Source organism: Xiphophorus maculatus, chromosome 7 (genome assembly GCF_002775205.1).
Source record: "Xiphophorus maculatus strain JP 163 A chromosome 7, X_maculatus-5.0-male, whole genome shotgun sequence".
Taxonomy (NCBI): domain Eukaryota; kingdom Metazoa; phylum Chordata; class Actinopteri; order Cyprinodontiformes; family Poeciliidae; genus Xiphophorus; species Xiphophorus maculatus.
The window spans coordinates 29,446,913-29,468,785 of NC_036449.1; the positions used below are offsets into that span (position 1 = coordinate 29,446,913).

Consider the following 21,873-nt stretch of genomic DNA (forward strand, 5'->3'; position numbering starts at 1 on the left):
ACGGCGCTTTGTCATGGCAACGAGTCTGCTTGGAGAAGACACAAAGAGCGGGAAAAAACTGGTGTTTTTGAGCATTATTTTTAGCTTTAGTTTCCCTTTGCTGTTGCCCATTACAGCCCTTCTAATTTTTATAAGTTTAATAATTGTCAAAAACTGAATTAAATGCTTTGACTTGATTTGATGTTTGTAGAAGGTGGGAATATTCAATATTTCATAAAGTATGGTTGTTAAATTTGAACTTCCTGTGGCTCCTACAATGACAATTATGTAAAATTAAATGAATTATCAAATATGAAGGAGAAATGTATTGGTTTCTCTTGAATACTGACAGAAACCAAGCTGTTTATGGATTTATATGTAGATTCAATACATATTTAACATGTTAAGAGATTGGACATTTTCTCCGCTGTATTTTAAGCCATATTTTACAGAAATAAGACAAGACATAATGGCTTTACATGCTGGTCTTTCATTGGAACAGTTGGTTTTATATAAACATGATTCAGTGAGTAGTAATGGTGCCTGCAGGTGTACATCACCAGCCTTAGCGGCTAACAGGCGCTGTCCTACCCAGTCATATATGTCTATAGGTCTTCCTTCCAGCTTTTTCTGGAAGAAAGACAGAGGTTGAAGATGTGCCGCCCCTCCTCCGCTTTCCCCCGGGGTGGGAGCCATATTTTTGAGGGAGATCAAGTGAGGGCTCTGGAGAGTTTTCACGGAAAGGAAGGCACTCTTAAAAGACACCCACAGGGTTCTGCTGGGCAGCTTTTGCTTTGTGTTGCATCACGCCTGGCAGAAAAGCGAGTCCCCAGGTTAAGGACAGCCGGAGAGAGAGGAGGGGGAGCGGGATGAGAGGAGATGGCATCCAAATAAAAAAATAAAAACCCTGAGCCCTGCAGGAAGTTTCCCCAACCACCTTTGTGGCGTTGCCATATTTCCTGTTTTTCCTTTAAGCGGATTTTCTCCTTCTCTTTCTTTCAGCGTCTTTTTTCTTTTATGATGGTATTTTTTCCCCTCCTTTTCTTCAGGCGCTGCAGCTCTTTTTCATAGTGTGCCAGGTTTTTGTTGAGCCAGGACTCTGTCTCATGTCTCTATCTTACACTTTTCTCTCCATGTAGGTCTGTTTCTTCCTGTTAGCCCAGTGTCACTCGTCTTCTTTACTCCCAATCATTTCTGCAGACTCTTTTCTGCTTTTTCTCTGAATCCTTTGATCGGGAGCCAGAGTGGCTTCTTGTTCTCCTCCCTTTACCGTTTTTGTCTCCTTCCATCTCAGCTCGATTAAAATGTGAAACATATTTCATCGTTTCTTCTGTCCTGAGATGCTGAAATGATATTTTCCTCCTGATTATCAAATCTTTGCTGTGTTTGAAGCAGAATTGGGCACAACGAGCTAAAAAGATAGGTGTGCTAACTCTAAACCACTAATCATAATTGGTAGTTTTGCTAACGCTAAAATGCTCTTGAAAGAATTTAATTTAAATTTAAATTTATTTTTTTACATGTTCTATAAAGTTCTTAGATGTTGCACTTATGTTTATATCTTGCTCTCTACTGTTTCAAATAAAGTTATTGTGAAAAAATAACTAACGTCAGGAGAGGAAACAGAACTGCAATGTAGTTTTCACCCATTTCAGAATAAGAGCATGAATATAAACGGCTACTTCTACAATTCGTCAGTCATTAATCAAAACTTCAGCACTAATGTCAAACTTTATTAAAGTAAAAGTTTACAGAACATCCAAGTAAAGTAGTGCTTTTGAATTTATCTGGAAAAATTTATTTAGGTAAAGCTAAGTGTGCTAGATGTTTTCAAGGTTAGCAAGAATGGTAAGGGAGGGAGAAACAGTCAACAGGCAAAATTTCAAGACAGATGTCAAATTTTATTGAACTGAAAGTTTACAAAACAAATATGTAAATTAGTGATTTTTAAGTTATCTGTTCAAATTAATTTAGGCAAAGCTAAGTGTGCTAAATGTTTTAAGTTAGCAAAAACTGTAAGCTAAAAACTAGCTCTCTCATTAGCAGATTAGTGGAAGTTTGTACTAACTGCTAACACGATGCTAGCTTGGTGTTAACCTGGCTTAAAAACATTATTTCTTGTAAAATTCCATCTTTATTCTGTTAATATTATGTCTGTATTGTTTTACATAAAAAGCTACCTTTTGAAAAATATTTTCTGTCATTTGTAAAAAAAAATGTTTTGAAAAAACAAGCGAGGAAAAATAATGATTAAAGATCAGATCTGCTGTGAAAACCGCTGGTAGTGATTACTGTACTGTTACAGTTGTGAGAAATGTTTCTCTAAAAGGTTTTCTCTTAAAAATCAACTATTATTTCACATGTTGTGAATTATTTCTGGCATAAAGATCCTAAATCCGTTGGTTGTTCCTTTTCCATGCTTGTGAAGTTTCATATTTTTTCACCAAACGTTTGTCACCATATAATAAAGTAACCAGGTATCGTGCAGCGGCTCCTCCGACAGCTGCGGCCTCTTCCCAGGGAACTGTGGGTAATATTTTTCCACTGAATAATCACGTTTGTTATTCCAGCGGTGTAGCAGCAACGAAAAAAAAAAATCAATATGAAATCAAATGAATATCTACCTCCCCAAAAAAAGGGACACAGAGACTGAGTCCTGCAGCGCCATCACTCATCTGAAAGAGCCAGGCGTGTTCTGCAGCCAGCAAACCGTGTGGGGATATGAATGAGTAATGTTCCTCTGTACCTTAACAGCTATTTTCCTGAGTGCCCTTGAGCAAGTCACTTAACCTCCCACTGCTCCAGTGGAGCAACACGAGCAGATCAGCAGGAGGTGGAAGCTGTTTTTCTGCACAGCTCTGCGGCCGTTTGCAGATCCAAAATATGGAGAACGACAAAAAGTTTCTGTTTTTATTCTGTTTAAAAGCTAAAAAATGATTAAAAAGCTGCAAAGCAGGCATCCTGGTTCTTTAAAATGGAAGGACTCAGCATTTTAGAGCTGATAGTGAATTAGTTTCCTCGCAGCTGAATGTACACAGAAAACAGAGACTAAACTAGAAAACGGCTGCAGGAGGTCATCACTTTTATAGCCTGTTCATTCATCCTTCTCTTCTTTACGTTTTCCCTCCAATCAGCCATGAATTCATCCTTTAACTGGTCTGGATTCAGCTCTTCTTTCAAATTTGGCTCCTTTTTCACAGTTTCAGTCCAGTTCTTAACCATGTTCACAAAAACATCAGAACAGATACAGAAAGAAAAAAAATCTACTTGAAATTTAGTCTTTATGATAAAGAATTGAGGAAGTGGGAACAAAAAGGCAAAATCGGGATTTTTACGGCGACCTATTAACGTCATTGTAGATAAATGAAAAAGATAATTTCTGACAAAAAACTCATAACTTTGAACTTAATCTGAGAGATTTCTATCATTGTTTTGTGTTATCTCCTTTTTTACAATCTTTCGCTACGTTCAGACAGCAGCTCTGGATGATAACATTTTTTGGATGAAATCCACAACCGCAGTCAGACTTCTGTGTAAACGGTTTACAACTCCTAATCGAAGAAGAGCGTTGACGTCACAGACCAACACGATGTTTATGGAAGTAATATGGCCGGCGCTGGTGGATCGATTTCAAAGTTATTCAGAGCCTATGGTGTCATCACCAAATCATAAGATGAAGGAAGGTAACTAGAGAGCAATTGTCTTCAGTTTCTGTAGATTCGTCTGTTTGGATGTGGAGTCGGAACGAAGATTGATGTGTTTGTGATGCGATGCGTTCACTGACAGACTGCTTTCATAATGTCATGATTAGCATTTTCAGCCATTGTTTAGATTTACAGCGTCTGACTTCTTCTGGTGCAGAATGATCACGCATGTGTCATGTCAGGCTGCAGACACTTTCAAAACAACCGGATACTATTTGGTTCCACATATGGAAGTGGCTCAAATCGGATTATTTTGTGGTGAAGAAGTTGGAGTTGAGTCACATTTAGCTGCTGTGTAAATGTAGCCTTAGATCTGTGATTTATCTTTTTCCTTGATTTGTAGTTTTGTTGAGTTTTTGTTCATCTTCCCTTTAGTTAGTCTCTTCTTTGGGTGCCTTAAAACCAGCTCTGTTTATTCCGCTTTAATCCAACTCCAGTCCGTTTACCTAGAAAGTCCAGTTCGTTTGGGGCGTGTGAATGCTAATGGACCCAAAATATCAAACTCTGGTCCTCCACACTTTGGCCTGGCTTTGGTTGAAGTGAACTCTGCTTTTGTTTGAATGCATATGTGAACGCCAAGCGGACCAGAGACTGATCAAAACCAGGAAGTGGACTACATTGCAGAGCATTCTGGGTAAATACGTCCTAAACAGATGCGTTAGCTTAGCACTAGAGGGAGAAATTACTCCTGGTCTTTATCCAAAAACAAAAGACAAACCCTCAAACCACTAAAATCTGACACTTCATTTTTGTTTCCATTTTGTGAAAACAGAAATTGCGCCCAGCTTCTTCAGGAGGTTTTTGTGTCGTTTTCTTCAGTGGTTGTTGTTGCGGCGCCCCCGCAGGCGAGGGAGGGAACAGGTTTTTCAAAGGGTTTGGTTGGTCTGACTCAGAGCAGAGAGAAAGAGAGCCACAGCAGCTGGAGATGGAACAGATGATGAAGTTTTGGTCTTGAATCAAACTGAGTCTACCGGACTATCAGGTAGCTTATTAGTTTCCCAGCTTGCATTCTGCCACAGCTGTTCCTCGTCACATCTGACTGGTTAATTTGGTTCCCCTGTCGTCTCCTCCCCAGCCTCTGGGTTTTATAGTTCAGGTAACAGATTCTCCCGTTAACATGTAGTAGAGCTACAGTAAAATGAACATTCAGACTCTATGAACTAATCTAAAGATGATTCCTCCATGCTGGCTTCTGTTTTGGTTCATTCACTGCTCAGGAAGTGAACTTTTCTGTTTAATTTTTAATTTTTTAAAAGGTTTTATTGGCTCTAGTGGCCTTTATTTGATAGTTAATTGACAGAATAAAGGGTAATGAGAGAAGGAGAAGACATGCGGCAAAGGTCGCCAGGCCAGGAATCGAACCTGCGACGGCCGCATCGAGGACTAAGGCCTAGTCCGCAGGGTTGCCTCCACAACACATCCCGACTTGTTTCGTTTTGAAAATACTGAATGTACTAAATGTAAGCTTGTTGGTCAGTTTCATTTCAACCTTGGACTTTAATGAATTCAGGTATCAGTTTCTGAATGTTTTTTCGTCCTGGTTTTCTCTTTCCTCTGCAGTGCAACAACGACTACGCCCCGGTGTGCGGCTCCAACAACAAGAACTACCAGAACGAGTGTTTCCTCCGCAGAGACGCCTGCAAGCTGCAGTCTGAAGTCCTTATTATGTCAGAGGGAGACTGTCCTGCCGGTACGCAGATTTACATCACAGCACACACACATGAACACACACACAGCTGCAGAGGAGCCTAGAACACTGAGCAAATGTACAAACACGTTTGGGAAGAGTTTATTGTTGTCAAGAGGGAAAGTTCCTGCAGGTATGAGGTGAAAGCATGGAGCAAATCCTAAAATAATAAAGAAATTATAATAGAGTTTTAACTTTGTTTCATGAAGTAGATGCATTAATCTGAGTTGAAATAAATATCGATGCTTCCTGTGATCCTCTCCATCATGCTGCAGATAAACCTGAGGATCAAACCCTGACTGATATTGACCCACTCTTGTCTTTTTAGTGCTTGCGGGTTTTCAGCTTCTGTTTCTACATCAGCTTTTTGCTCAGATCAATGGCGTTTCCTGACTTGCTCTGATCTTTGATCGACTTTTTCACAACTTTACCCTTTTTTATTCTGGGAAATCCACTGATCCTCATCAAACTGCGCTGGAAGCGTTGGGAGAAGTTTCTCTTGCATGATGTTTTGATCCTAATTTCATCCATGGTGGCGTTGGTTAGCTGTTGGTCCTGGTTCTTCCTGAATCTCTGAGGTTGTTATAATGCAAAGTTATCATGGCTGCAGCTTTTCTGCTTTTCTCTGGATTAAACTATTGCTAACGCTGACCAGTAAAATTAATTTGTTAAAAAAATTAATTGTTTACCTTTGAAACATGGTAAAAATTTTTTTCTCAAAAACAGGAAAAGGGTTTTATTCTTTTTAAAAATATGAACGATCTGGGGTGCTGTGGTGGCGCAGGAGTAAAGGGGTAAAGCACGACCCATGTTTTGAGGCCATAGACCTCGTCGCAGGTTCGATTCCCAGCCCTGCGAAATTTGCCGCATGTCTTCCCCCTCTCTCATTACCCTGTTTCCTGTCGAACTACTTTCAAATAAAGGCCACTAGAGCCAACAAAACCTTTTAAAATAAAAGGAACAATCTAACAACTTCCGCTATTATGCTAACAATATAGCATAACAATATACGAGTGTTTCCTCCGCAGAAACAACTAAAAACTCAAACCATGAGAGAAAGGTCTGTTCCAAAGAGTCACTTAATGAAGGGAGGTATACTATGTAACTGAATATTTACAGAACAGCCAAATAATTTAGTGCTTTAGAATTTAATTGTGCTTTTAACCCACAGAGATTTTGTATTTTATAATTCTTGTTCTTAGCTTCTTTTAGTCTGAACTGATGATTTTGTAAGTTCTTGAAAATTTCTGTATAACTGAAATAATGTAATTTTTTAAATGTTTACAGTAACAATAAATATTTTTCGAAAGAAAAAAATTTTTTTCTAGAATTTATCAGAAAAAATTAACTTAGTGAAGCTAAGTGGGCTAAGCATTTTCAGAGTTAGCAAAAGCGCTAAGTGAAAAATTAGCTCCACTGTTATAAACATTAGCAGAGGTTTTTGAATTGTTCATATTTAAAAACACAGCATGGGGCGTGTTAACATAACTTTGAGTTAGTGATGTCCACCACTGGACTAAGGTGACACAAATTTAGGAGATTATTTTGTTTCAGGGTCAAGATACAGTATTTAACTGATGTTTTAAGCTTTTGATACTATTTTAAATGTATAATATACATTAGGAAAACCAGGAATTCTCATTCAAACCTCTACATCTAAGAACAGGAAGGATAATTCAAAACAAAAGTTACATGACTGATCAACAAGTGGAAGTTATTAAGCTAGCGAATTTATTTTAACATCACTGGGAAGAGAAATGCTGTTATTTATGCGTTTCAAAGCCAATCAGAAGTCATCTGGGACATTCAAATGTGTGAAAAAAGTGGGCGGAGCCAAGAGGCAGTTAGGGGCGTGGCCAAATGTGGGGATGACAAGAGAGAATAAGCAGAGCCAGGAAATCAGGAAGAAAGACAATATGTTGCCAATTTGGCACTTAGTTGCTATATTTAGCAACTTTTTAGATCAGTCCAGTGACTTTTTTTCAAACAGTGACAAATCTAGACATATTACTGGAAATATTTATGGCGACAGCATATGAAGCAGCGATTTCTCCGCTGAACATTTGTAACCAATAGGAAAATTCAACTGCAGTAGCCTCTGTTCAACCCAAAGAGGGCAGCACTGAGACGACTTTCAGGCAAAAATACTGCAGAACAAAACAAATTTACACTAAAATGTCAAAATCAGCACAGAAACATGAAGGTCAAACACTTAAGGACTAATTTAGAGAATTTATTAGCCAAAAAGAAGTTCATTTATGGTGTAGTTACACTTTAAAGAAACATTGCTGTAGAAATATTGTCCAGATTCTGTACTAATATGAATCTATCTAATGCATATCATCGTCTTGTGTTTAATTCAACTCTCTGGTTGCATTGTGATCCTCTGTTAGCTGCAGAAAGCAGCTAACATTTAATTAGCACAGATTTGTTTTGTTGCAATAAAGGCTGTTTATTTGACAGACCAACAGAGACTTCATATAATTACACACAGAGTTAATCCAGCTGATTCCAGTAATTTATCTATGAAATTTATCCAACAACCTTTTTCTTTTTTTGGTCTAACAGCCTTTACTCATTGTGTTTTTATGAGCCAGTTTTATTGATGGCATCACCTGAGCCTCGTCTTTCCCCTGCTGGAAAGAGAAAAGACTTGGTGTCATTTTTATACATAATTGGGATTAGAGTTTGCTGATGAAGCTTGGTGCTGAAGCGGCTGTGTGGGCGTCGCAGGTCGGAAAGGTCGCGCTCTCCATTAGCCGTGCTGTGAAGAGCAGGAGTGCTGCATAAAGAATGCATCACTATTTCTGATCACTCACTGAGCATTCAGCAACATTTCTCTGTGAATTTTAGTTCCTGTATTGATTTGTTTTAGATCAATACAGGAAGCTGAAATTCTCCTGGATTTCTGGCAACATTTAGACCAAATGAAGCCCAATAAGTTTAAACTTTGTTCGTTTATTTGTACTTAAGGCAGCTGCACAGCTAAAAGCTGAAGATGCTGATTTCTAGTCAACATGTCCCTCATTCTGTTTGTTCTGTCTGTAATATTGATGAAAAAGTACTAATTCCATTGATAGGTTAATTTACTTATAATGTGAGAAAAATATCTTGCTGTAAGTGAATTTACCTGCCAGTGGAACTAGAACTTTTTCAATAACATTAAGGAATTATTTACCTAAATATTTTTTGCTGAAAAGTTACACGTAAGTTTTTTTTATTATTATTTCAGCTGTACAAACATATTTACACAAGAAACTAGACAACAATATTTGGTAAGAATCCGTGTTTTTGCAATGAACATATTAAACTACATAAAGATTAAATAAAATTACAATAAATTGAACAGAAATGAAAGTAAATTAAATCTCAATAGGAAAATAAATAAATAATTAAACTGGAAAACATAAAAATACAAACAATCATAAAATGAAGTGAATTAAAATTAAGTAAAAAATATTATTTTAATTAAACAGAATGAGAGATGTTCACTAGAAATCAGCCTTTTTGGGTTTTAGCTGAGCAGCTGTAATTTTTTTTATTTTATTTTGTTTTAGACAAGAGCAGTTGGCAAAATGTTGTGTTTTTGCAGTGTTTGGTTTGTCTGTTCTCAATAAAGCTCATCCTTTTTAGTGACTTATTAAACTTATTCATATGGCACTTTTACACCATGTTCCAAACTATTATGCAAATTGGATTTAAGTGTCATAGAGACAAAATTTTTTGTTGTGCTATTAAATGTATAGATGGTTTTGTGTGTCAGGGCTCTTTGAATCACTAAATTAATTTCAGAGAGCTGGTTGATTAGTTTGTCTGCTGAGCTCAATTAAAGGAAATCTACTTAAGAAGGATGTTCCATATTATTAAACAGGCCACAAGTTTCAAGCAATATGGGAAAGAGAAAGAATCTCTGCTGACCAAAATCATCAGATAGTGTACAGTCATGGCCAAAAGTATTGAGAATGACACCAATATTATATTTTCACATGATCTGCTGCCCTCTGGTTTTCATGTGTGTATGTCAGATGTTGTCATCACATACAGAAATACAATTGCAATCATATTATGAGTAACAAAAGCTTTTAATGACAGTTAGAATGAGTTAATGCAGCAAGTCAATATTTGCAGTGTTGACCCCTCTTCTTCAGGACCTCTGCAATTCTCCCTGGCATGCTCTCAATCAATTTCTGGACCAAATCCTGACTGATAGCAGTCCATTCTTGCACAATCAATGCTTGCATTTTGTCAGAATTCCTAGGTTTTCGTTTGTCCACCCGTCTCTTGATGATTGACCACAAGTTTTCAATGGGATTAAGATCAGGGGAATTTCCAGGCCATGGACCCAAAATCTCTCTGTTTTGTTCCCTGAGCCAGTTAGATATCACCTTTGCTTTATGGCAAGGTGCTCCATCATGCTGGAAAAGGCATTGTTCATCACCAAACTGCTCTTGGACGGTTGGGAGAAGTTGCTCTCGGAGGACATTCTGGTACCATTCTTTATTCATGGCTGTGTTTTTAGGTAAGACTGTGAGAGAGCCGACTCCCTTGGCTGAGAAGCAACCCCACACATGAATGGTTTCAGGATGCTTTACAGTTGGCATGAGACAAGACTGGTGGTAGCGCTCACCTTGTCTTCTCCGAACAAGCTGTTTTCCAGATGTCCCAAACAATCAGAAAGGGGATTCATCAGAGAAAATGACTTTACCCCAGTCCTCAGCAGTCCACTCCCTGTACCTTTTGCAGAATATCAGTCTGTCCCTGATGTTTTTCCTGGAGAGAAGTGGCTTCTTTGCTGCCCTCCTTGAGACCAGGCCTTGCTCCAAGAGTCTCCGCCTCACAGTGCGTGCAGATGCACTCACACCTGCCTGCTGCCATTCCTGAGCAAGCTCTGCACTGCTGGTAGCCCGATCCCGCAGCTGAAACACTTTTAAGAGACGGTCCTGGCGCTTGCTGGGTTTCTTGGGCGCCCTGGAGCCTTTTTGGCAACAACGGAACCTCTCTCCTTGAAGTTCTTGATGATGCGATAGATTGTTGACTGAGGTGCAATCTTTCTAGCTGCGATTTTCTTTCCTGTTAGGCCATTTTTTTTTTTTTTTTACCCCTCCAGGGGGTCTTTTGTGGGCTCTAGTGTCCCTTATATGATAGCAGGCTGACAGGAAACGGGGAAGGAGAGGGGGGAAGACATGCGGCAAACATCGTCGGGTCCGGGAGTCGAACCTGCGACGGCCACGTCGAGGACTCAAGGCCTCCAAATATGGGTCGCGCTAACCACTATGCCACCACAGCACGCCCCCTGTTAGGCCATTTTTGTGCAGTGCAATGATGACTGCACGTGTTTCTTTCGAGGTAACCATGGTTCACAGAAGAGAAACAATGATGCCAAGCACCAGCCTCTTTTTAAAGTGTCCAGTGGTGTCATTTTTACTTAATCATGACAGATTGATCTCCAGCCCTGTCCTCATCACCACCCACACCTGTGTTAATGGAGCAATCACTGAAACAATGTTAGCTGGTCCTTTTAAGGCAGGGCTGCAATGAAGTTGAAATGTGTTTTGGGGGATAAAGTTCATTTTCTAGGCAAATATTGACTTTGCAATTAATTGCTGTTACACTGATCACTCTTTATAACATTCTGGAGTATATGCAAATTGCTGTTATAAAAACTGAAGCAGTAGACTTTGTAAATATTAACATTTGAATCATTCTCAAAACATTTGGCCATGACTGTAGTACCGTATGACAAGGTATGAAAACATTAGATATTAAACAAAAACTGAAGCGTTATCGTACTGTGAAGAGATTTGTGGCTGATTCAGAACAAAGATGGTTTTGTACAGATAAAGGCAGAATGAGGAAAGTTTCTGTTAGAAACCACAGAGCAGCTGTTAAAATGCCTTTACAAAGCAGCAAACAGTTATTAGTAGCTGCTGGAGCCTCTGGAGCCTCAAGGTGGAGGATCCTCCAGAGGCTTGTGGTGCAGGAACCTACTATTGGGCCCCTAACCAGAGCTCACAAGCAGAACCGGTCGCAGTGGGCCCAGCGGCCGCAGTGGGCCCAACGGCCGCAGTGGGCCCAGCCGGACATGAAGATTAATTTTCAAACAGACTTGTTCACTGATGACTGCTGTGCAACCCTGGATGGTCCAGATGGACGCAGTAGTGGATTGGTGGTGGATGGTCACCACATCCCAACACGGCTGTGACATCAGCCAGGAGGTGGAGGAGTCATGCTGTGGGCCGAAATCATGGGGAGAGAGAGAGAGATTGATTTTTGATTGAAATAGCTTTTGATTTTAGTACATATGACCACTTAATGCTGCACATTCAAAGAATGACCGTTTGCAGTTCAATATAATCCATAAAATGTTTAGAAAATCTGCTGTGCATAATCATTTGGAACATTTTGCATTTTGAGTTTATTTTTGAAAACAATCCTGTTTTCATGGGGATCTTTGTTCATATTTGATTTATACTGTAATAGTTCATGACTTGAAAATTATACTGACCATCATTTGCATTGACCATTTAGGAAAATCTGAGAAAATATCACTTGCATAATAATTTGTACTTTCGTATTTAATGGAAAAAACAGTTACAAAATTGCTTTTTCTCTCCATTAGCAGCATAGCGACAAACATTTGCGCACATTTGTAATAGAAACTATTTCCATTAGCTTATGTTAGCTCACGGTGCGTTTAAAGACGGCTCGGAAAAACACAGTCCCTCCTGTTAGCATCAGATTAAACCGTTGTAACGGCGGTCTGTTGCTCCGTGGTTGTTGGTGATATAGAAAACTCTCGATGAATGAATTTCTCCCCAGATGACTCTGAGATCAGTGGCAACCTTAAAAATGGCCTCCGGGGCCTGAGTGTGAATAAAACATTTGTTGCTGTATGAAGCAGCATTTTGGGCAGAAAGAAAAATACAGATGATTTCCTTTCTTTGAATCCTGCAGGTAACAGGGTTAATGTAGTTCTGGTTTTTCATTATAGTTTAGGTTTTATTTAGTGTTTTTTGTCTAATTCAGTTTTAATTAGTTTTTAGAGTGCATTTGCTAGTTTTTATTTGTTAAATATTGTTTAGTTTCAGTTTAATTTTTATTAGTAGTAGTTTTAGTTTTTTCAGACTTTGATTTATTTTTAGGTGCAGAATTCAAAAAGATGAAAGTTTTGTGATTATGTTTATTTCAATTGGGTAGCGAAACAGAAGATACTATTTTCAAATAATGTATTGAATTATTGTTGGTGTTTTGTCGCCATTTTGCAAAAGCGCCGTAATTTGCAGAAAGCTGACAAACTGCTTGTGTAAAGGAAAAAAATTATTTCACATCAGTAAAAAAGGCTAAAACATAGATTCATGATCACAAAAATAAGGGATATTATATCTGTAATTTTAGTATGTTTTAGTGAGTTTTATAAACACACGATTTAATTTAAGTTTATAGTTTTTTCCATTAATTACAATCAGTGAAATTGTTTTGTCAGTTTAAGTTTTTGTGCGTTTGTTTTAGTTAACTATAAGTACTTTGTTATGGAGCTGATCTCTATAAAAACATCCCATCTGCACTGAATTAAATCTTGGTATTAATTTCTTTAATTTTTGTGGCTTTTTATTTTCTGTCTTTGCCACTTTAAACCTTAAGTGACACGCTTAAAGGGATGAGCAGGTTGAAGGAGGAATCTACCAGTTAATGAGTCACGTTGTGAATAATGTGCTGATGGTTGAGCAGCTCCGCCGGCGAGGTGATGCGCGGCGCGTTGTAGAGCTATGTGAATCAGACTAGCTGACTCAGTTAGCCGCTCTGACAGAAGTCCATTAAAGGAGCCGTGAATGGAGAGGAACTGTGTGTGTGTGTGTGTGTGTGTGTGTGTGTGTGTGTGTGTGTGTGTGTGTGTGTGTGTGTGTGTGTGTGTGTGTATGCAGTCACATGAACCATCCAGCCTGTTTTGAGCTCCTGTGTTTGCTATTGAAGCCATGTGATGACTCTGTGTGTGTGTGTGTGTGTGTGTGTGTGTGTGTGTGTGTGTGTGTGTGTGATCCAGTTCTGAATCATCTGGCAGAGCAGCAGCATAAAGACTCTTTTCTTTCATGCAGCATTTAGAAAAGCTAATTCAGGATTTGTGAACAGGGAAGCTGTTGTGGTTCCTGTCCCGTTATTCTGGCTAAACGAGGTCACTGTACACAAATATTCAGTGTGTGTGAATGAATAGACGTCCTGCAGCAGCCACACCGTCTCTTCTCAGCTGCTTTCTTACACACTCTGATTTATGACTGAATTAACTTTTCCTGACAACGACACAATGACTGCAAGCCATTTCATTCTCTGTTAAAGGGCCGGCGTCGTGTTTTCAGAACACATAGAGACGTTTTGTAGCACAGCAAAGTAGGGCTGAAAAACGTATCACAATATAACATGATGGAAAGATATTTAAAAAATGATTTGACATAATACTGCCCCTTTAATACAGAAAAGTTTTGAAACTCTGAAATTTTCAAGCTTTTCTCAAGAAAATTTCTGAAATTAATCTCAAAATTCCTGAGTTTTTTGGTGGGAATATACTCCTCTTTTTTTGTGTAAATGCCAGAAATGGCCCTAATGCGGCGTCATAGATTTTACATTCTTCTTTTAAATGTCTTTAATGGCTGGATGCTGTTTATCAATAACAGCTTTATAAAGTTTCACTCATCACTGCGGGTTGGATGGACGGCTTCGTCCTCTCTGACTCCATCATCAGCATAGTTTTATTTATGAAGTCATATTTAGACTTCCTCCTTCATGTTGGATTTTCTCTTTTTATGAGAACTTATTTTTGCTTTTGGTGCCTAAAGTCTGGAATAAACTTTAAATCTTTTCAGTTTTCTGCTCCGTCTTGTTGAAACAGTTGAACTGTCTGAGGAATCATCTGCAGCTCAGCTATCTCCTTAATTTCGACCCACTGCTGATAAATATCTGTTTGCTTTATAATAATCAAGGTGTGAAATGAAAACAAAGTTTCAGTGGGGTTTGTGTGTTGCCCATGGTAACCACGGTAACCAGGACGCCCCCTCGCCTGTGTGGGAGCGGCCTTACGTAACTGTTAAACACGACACTTTCACGCGGGGGAACAATGGTGGGCGGGACTTCCTGTGATGTAGCCCGCGTTGTGCTGCGATTGGTCGGTTTTCTCAGCTAAATCACCATTAAATCTCACAGAATATGAAGAGACGTTACGCTTATGGCAGCAGGGTGACGGTGTTTATCTCCTGATCTGTTTCACTCGCTCTCCGTCCTGCTAAAATCCTGTTAGCAGAAAGCGAGCATCGTGTGATGGAGACGCTCTTAAAGCCGGCTTCCTGCTGAGGGCCGGGAGATTACACAACAAAGCTGCCGGTTAAACAGGAAACTCCCAGTCAGCAGGAGACGAAGAAGAAAAAAACACCAACCTATCTTTAAATCTGCAGATCATCATTAAATAAATCAGTCAAGTTTATTTTATATAACATTTCATCAACAAGGCAGTTCAAAGTTCTTCACATCATAAAAACAAAAAGCACAGAACAAAGTTTTAAAGTCCTGGAAATGTTCTTCAGGTGACAGAAGGCTGGTTTTCTGTCTGCCTTTATGTGTCTCTGAATGTTCAGGTCTGGTTTCTAACTTTTATCTGTAATAACTGAAGCTGTGTGCTGACTTTACTGATCATCCAAAGATGAAAACTTCAGTTTTGTTAAGGATTCTGATATTTCATCTCCAACATCGCTTACTCAGTTAATCAAATCTTAAATTGAAAAAAGATTTTTGGTTTAAATACTTAAACCTTTTTTGACAATATTAGAAATGCATTAAAATATGCAAATAAATTAATTACTTTTTTAAATAAAAAAAATATTTTGTCGACTAAAATGTATGTTTAATCTAATATATATAACATTTTTGGTTTGGTTTTGGCAGTTTTGGTTATTTCACAGAGATTTGTCCTGAATGACACCACCACTGCTAATCCACCTCCTTTGCTTTTGCTGCTCTCCTTTTGATCTCTGCTTGACTGAAAGAAATTTCTGCGAACTTTAATCTCTCTTAGTGCAAATCCCGTTTCCTTCTTGATGGAAATCCTGACCTGACGTATCTGGAGGGAGCAGCAGGTGTTTGCAGAACCCGACCGGCTCCCAGACGGTCCGGTCCAAACAGCAAACAGACGGCCTGCTGGGAGAGACCTTCATGCTAAGCATGCAAACATGGCCGCCTTTCATGTTCTTAACAGCAGCAGCTGCAGGGAGCCGAAAATATCAGATTGTGACATTTACTGAAAACCGGAATTAGAAGGAAAAATTAAAAAGTTATTTTTCTGTTCTGGTAACTTTCAACCGAGGAGAATAAAGTTGTGATTTAAAGTCAGCGGACGGGAAAGCACCAGAGGAAGCTGATTAGCCCAGGATGTCAGCTCTTCCTGAACACACCAGGAGGAACAGTTAAGCTTTAGCTTAGCCAAGCGAAGCAAAACCTCAACGTCTCCCTGCTTTTTTTTGTTCTCAGTAACAAAAATAAGAATTTTCTCCTACAAACTTTGCCATATTTAGCCCAAGGTAATGGATGGGTGTGAGTAAAAACTTGCTAAATTAAAAGTAACTAAACTAAACCTAACATAAGAAGATGTAAACTTGCCACAGAAAATCTCTTCCTTAAAAAATAAAAAGTGTTGGAAAGCAAATTTGTACCATTCTTGAATTGCCACACAAAACTAATACATTTTGGCCATTTGTAATTTTATTTTTATTTTTTGAGTTGAATCATCTAAACAAAGAAATGTTAATTATTTAATTTATGAAAAAAGCTTATTATGGTCTTATTAAATGTTATTTTGTTTCTGTTTTTTTTTTTTCTGTGTGTGCTTGTAATCTTAAAGTGTGTTGCTTGAGGCACACTGACGAAGAGCATTACTGTCCACAGGAAGAGTGATGCTTGCTCTGTAGAGCTTGTTTAGACGCGCTAAATATTGTATTCGTTTCTGTTTTGTTCTTGGCCCCCGAAAATGGTCCCCGGGCCGCACTTTGGACCCTCCTGCTCTACCCAGAGACGTCACTGGTTTTCTTCTCCATCTCTGACGGTTCAAACTGCGATATGTTATTCATCTGAGCGCCTCCGCTGGTATTGTTCTGCAGCTAAAGGTTTTTATTGATTTAACACGAGCCCCTTCTGACTGCAGCCTGATCCTCCAAGCTAAGCCTTTTCACGAAACACTGCACACTTAGTGTCCCGCATGCTCCAAGGTCAATAAAAGCCTGCAGACTGAAAGGCGATGGAGGAGGCAGCGCTCTGCAGACAAAGTTCAAAGAAGGATTTTCTTTTTCTCTTTCTGTGATTAAAGATGTGCGTCGGAGTTCAGTTTGAAAAGAAAATAAAACCTTGGTTAATATTTGGTGTTGGAGGGAAAAGGTTGACTTCTGCAGAGGCGCTACTCTGTTTTAGTTCAGAGTTTATTTTATATTCAGAGCAACCGCTTTCTTTTTTTACCTTAATTTCTATCAGAAAACAGAGTCAGCTCAATGAACACAAACTCATCCTTGTGAAAAAGATCTTTTATTTAAAGTAAATAAAAACCTAAAGCTCATTTTCTTCTGCTCATTTTTTCTCTTTTCTGCTTTTCAGTCTGGAAAGGAAAAATAATTTTACACTATTGAAAACCAAACATTGATCTAATTGGTTTGGTCTCGTTTTGTTGTAAACTTTCTGTTTTTCAACAACAGTAAATTGATTTAATGTAATCACAGTTTTGCCTTTTTAAATCAGGCAGAGCAAAGTTTGTATTAACAAGCAATTAACAATAACCCTGAAATTAAAACCTGCATCTATTTTTATTGAAATTTTAAACTGAAAGCGTAACTCCGCCCCTAGAGAAATCTGGAAAAATTCCCCCTAAAGTGGGCGGAGCCAGCATGCGGGGGCGGGGCTTAGAGGGTGTGGTCAGGACAAAAGAAGCAATGTTGCTAACTTAGCCACTTTGTCACTATATTTAGCAACTTTTTAAACCGTATAAAAAGACCTTTTCTCTAGAAAGCAACTAGCAGCAAATCCACCGACATTTTTCTGTGCCGTTGTGACGTGAAACACAGATCACTGCAGAAATGGACCTGAATCAGCAGAACTATGGAACTATGGAAATGGTATTAATCAAACTCCTGATGTGTGTCAGAGTGAGATGGTTTTACACCAAAACGCTCGGCTGTGTGGCATAGACATCAATTGAGCTCTACCATTGTAACCAATAGGAAAAATCAACTGCAGTACCACCATCCCACCTAAAGAGGGCAGCAATGAAATGGTTTTCAGCAAAAATATTACAGAATGAAATAAATTTACAATAAAATATTGAAATTTACACGGAAATATAGAGATAGAAACTATAAGGACCAATTTATAAAGTTCATCTGCAAACAAAAGTAAATTTTTTGATTAGCTTCTCTCCAAAGAAACGATACTTTAGAAATATTGTCCAATTCTGTAAGAAAGACTTTTGTTTTCATGTCTTTTATCAAAAAGGGCTTAAAACATTTTTGACTTTAATTGCTTTACTGGTTCATTGGTTCTCTTTTCAAATTATAAATCAGTAATTTAATCCTGTAATGTCTGGGTAACACTTCATGAACATGTAGGAGTCTTTGTGAATGTTTGTGTTCATCAAAATGTTATTTGGTAAATAATGACACTTTTAAGTTGACATTGTTTAAAATGTCTTTGTTATGACATATTGACATGAAACAATAAATCATAACCTGTCAAAAATATGTAATAAGATGTATCAACTATCAAACTTTTAAAACGTTACCTGTTTACATGACATTTGTTGTCATTGTCCACTCTACTCAAGTACTGAGTAACTGATCAAATTATCAATCGTTTAATATTTAAAAATTACATCATCAGACAGACCAAAATATAAGTTAAATGGAAGTTTTGATATTTTAAATACAAAATTGGCAATAACTTATATGAGTAACTAAGGAAATAACAAAATCAGGCAAAAGAAAAGAAGTAAGTTCTTTGAATAAAAAGCGTGTGAATCTTTAAGAAAAGCTGCAGGTGTGTGTCTGTGTTTGGTGACATTTTGGTTTAAACATGTTTGTTGGCTGCTGGTGCCTCTCCAGCTAATTTTCCGGGCGAGAGGCGGGGTCACCCTGAACAGGTTGCCAGTCTGTCGCAGTGTTTCTGTTAGAAATGTATTGGATCGAACCGGGCCTTACGCCACGCCGCTATCAGCGACAGAGATCCGATCAGGTTCCATCAGGATTATTAAAAAACATCTCACATGTCCCAACAGCAAGCAGAGCCAGAAACTCCCGCCTGCGTCTGGCCGCGTGTGTTTCAGCAGATCGCCTTGTCAGTCAATCAGTCAAGTTTATTAGTACAGAACATTTCAGCAACAAGGAGCTTTACATCATAAAACACAAAAATCAACAATTGAATTTTTACCATCGTTTCAAAAGCAGCTTTAACCAGGTGAGTTTTAGTCAGTGTTTCAGCTCTTTTTCAGTTTTTCTTGGAAGTTTTGTGGCACGTAGAAGCTGAATGCTACTTCTTCATGTTTGGTTCTGGTTCTGGAGATGCAGAGCAGCATCTCCAGAAGATGAACAGCAGCAGATCTTTAAGCCGTTCAGTGATTATAAACTAACAGCAGTATTTTAAAGTCTATTCTCTGATCTACGAAGACACTGTTGCAGTAATTAATGATACTGGATCTCATTGAGACATTAGTCCTCTTCAGGTGACAGAAGACCAACTTTGTAACCGTCTTTATGTGGCTCTGAAGGTTCAGGTCAGAGTTTGTCCTGATTTTTAGCTTCCAGCTGTAGTAACTGAAGCGGTGCTGACTCTAGGTTGTTTCTCTCCAGGTCCAAACATAATAGCTTCAGTTTTGTTTTATGAGGCTGATCGGGTTACTGCGCTCCTGAAGATCCGTTTACAGCGGTGTCGTTGATCGGTTGGGTGAGCTGCTGCTGTTTCCATGGCGTTACGTTGATTCAGAGGGAAAGCCATGGAAAAGCATTCACTGACACGCGAACAGCTGGAAGCGGAGCGCGCTCAAAGTCTCGTCCTCTGCTTGTTATTCCAGCCTTTCACTTTTAAATCTGAGTTGCAGTATTGCTTTCTATTGTTGGAGAAATCTCATCTCCCCACAACAGAAAACAACCTCCCAACACGACCACAAGCCGATAGTCAAATACACAAACACTTCCACATGCTGACCCAGGCTCATTCAGCTAATGTGTGTCTGCAGCAGCCCGTGGTTAATAACTGTGTTTGTTCTCTCTGCAGATGCCGGGTCGGGATCGGGAGATGATGGTAAGATTACTCACCTTATCCGTCCTCCTACTCCTCCTCTGCTCCAACTCCGCATACGCTGCTGCTGCTGCTGCTGCTTTTCTTCAATATGCTTCTCTTTATGTTCTTCTCTGTGACATGAAAAGTTTTATTTTCCTCACGTTGAACACAACTTTACCTCCCGATAAGTTTAGTCTGTGCGGTTGAAGTCATTGAAGCTCTTGAGACTTTATGACTCAAGAGTCATTCGTAGTTTAATTTGCTGAAATGGTTCAGTTTTACCTGCTTTTCATCAAACTCCTGGAAACTGTCGACCTTGGCTTGGAAATTTGATGACAGTTTCTGACTCACAGATTTTCGCCCAAACTCTGATGAGACGAATCCGCGTTTCATAAAACACTCGCACCAAGACGGCCCACACGCAAAGTCATTTATATTCATCTCCATGGCAACTACCACGGCATTCAGACGTACCGGTCCACGATTGGTTTTATTCTCCTCAGCTTATTTAAGTAAGTATTCATGTGAAAATCATAAGTAAGTGCAGTCTGGAAAACACGATATCTGAAGTCCATTAAGACAGGACCTGAAGGTTAGAGAGATTAGAAAAATATTCAAGAGCTCCACGCCACATGCCAAGTTAGCATGTTAGCATGTTAACTGTTTTCACCCACTTCAAAATAAGAGCATGACTGTAAAAGGCTAACTACCTGAAGAATTTAATAACCAAAACTTTAACATCGATTTCAAACTTTGCTCAACTGAAAGTTTACAAAACAACAAAATAAATTTAGGAGAAGCTAAGTGCGCTTGACATTATTAAGGTTATCAGATGTGCTAAACTGCTAAGCTAAAAATGAGTTCTGCTATTAGCGTGTTAGCGGACGTATACCCTCTGTTTTAGTCATATGATCAGAGCGCGTGAAGATGGAGTCCAGCTGTAATCCCTGACCGATTGCTCTAAAATCAGGGCTGATGTTTTTCTCATTAGCTTTCTGAGTTAGCGATGGTTTCCTCTGACGAAAAGCTGCAGCCGGAGTAACTTTGCATTAAAACAACACTGAATGTTTCTGAGAACCTCAGAGTGAGAGGTTCATCAGATGAAATGAAGCTTTTGAGTAAATTAGTGCTTTAGAATGTAATAGTAAAAATTAATTTAGGAGAAGCTAGGTTCGCTAAACGTCTTCAAAGTTAGCAAAAGCAAAAGATAAAAATGAGCTGGAACTGAAGCTGATCCACATTTGACACGTTGTGATGAGTTTTGTATGCATTTCTACAGCCTGCACATAAACTAACAAGTTGCTTTTAAACCCGGTCGAGCTTCTAAAGGACAAATATTCATGTTTTATGTGCAGATGTGTAACGACTGTAGGTGAATGCTTATGTGTGACGGATGTGTTAGCCGACACGTCTGGCTCCTGATGCAGCCGGGCCAGTCGACCGGCTGATTGCGCTGCGTTTGCTCGGGCGAAGCAGCTTCTCTGCCGGGGAATTTGCTCGGCCTTGTTGCAGTTGTCAGTCAGTGAAGGTGCTTCTTGTTTCTGCTGCAGACTGTTCGCACAGAGGGAGGACATGACACTGCTCACAGGTTTATTTCATGACCTCGATTATTGTCTCGTCACTTGGCTTCATTTCCCACCGTAATGCAGAAGGAAGCAGGGAAAAGGTTATTGAAACGTTTAAATTCTCAAGTCTCTACAAGGTAATAGTTTTGTTTAAGGTCTCGGCTATCGTTAAACTGTTCTCATGAAGAAGCTATTATCTTAAGGTCTGGATCTGATGAAGGTATGGAGCGATTTAAGACAGGATGTGTGAGTTTTCAGTCTCAGGAAAGCTTCTGGTTGGTAAATCTTCCTAAAAGAAAGGAATGATGAATGGATGTGAAGAGGAATCAGAACATTGGCGGGAGGAGGCACCGGATGAAAGATGAGAAGCATAAGGGAGGACGATATATTGGATTGTTTTGTGGTTGAATTAGATTTAACGGTAATGAAATGAATTTGAGTGAACTGGACAGAAGGGTTCTCAGGTGGAAAAAGGTGAAATATTCCCTCTGGGTCAGGGAGCGAGTTGGAGCTTCCTGGAGAATCAAATGTTTAAACCTCTAAATTCAAGAATTCAACCCTCACTTATGGTCAACATTTGTGGATCACAATTCAAGATCTTGATTATAAAAAGATAAAATGAGTTTCCTTGGAGAACTCGATGGAT

The 21,873-nt window shown here is 39.0% G+C and overlaps 1 protein-coding gene across 1 annotated transcript in view; it reads left to right on the top strand.

The window, feature by feature from the left end:
• tmeff2 (transmembrane protein with EGF like and two follistatin like domains 2) overlaps positions 1-21,873 on the top strand; it is a 146,200-nt gene that overhangs the window by 41,293 nt on the left and 83,034 nt on the right. Inside the window, exons 3-4 of the mRNA XM_023337112.1 lie at positions 5,244-5,373; positions 19,657-19,683. Coding sequence (XP_023192880.1) covers positions 5,244-5,373; positions 19,657-19,683 — 157 coding nt within the window. The remainder of the gene's footprint in view (positions 1-5,243; positions 5,374-19,656; positions 19,684-21,873) is intronic.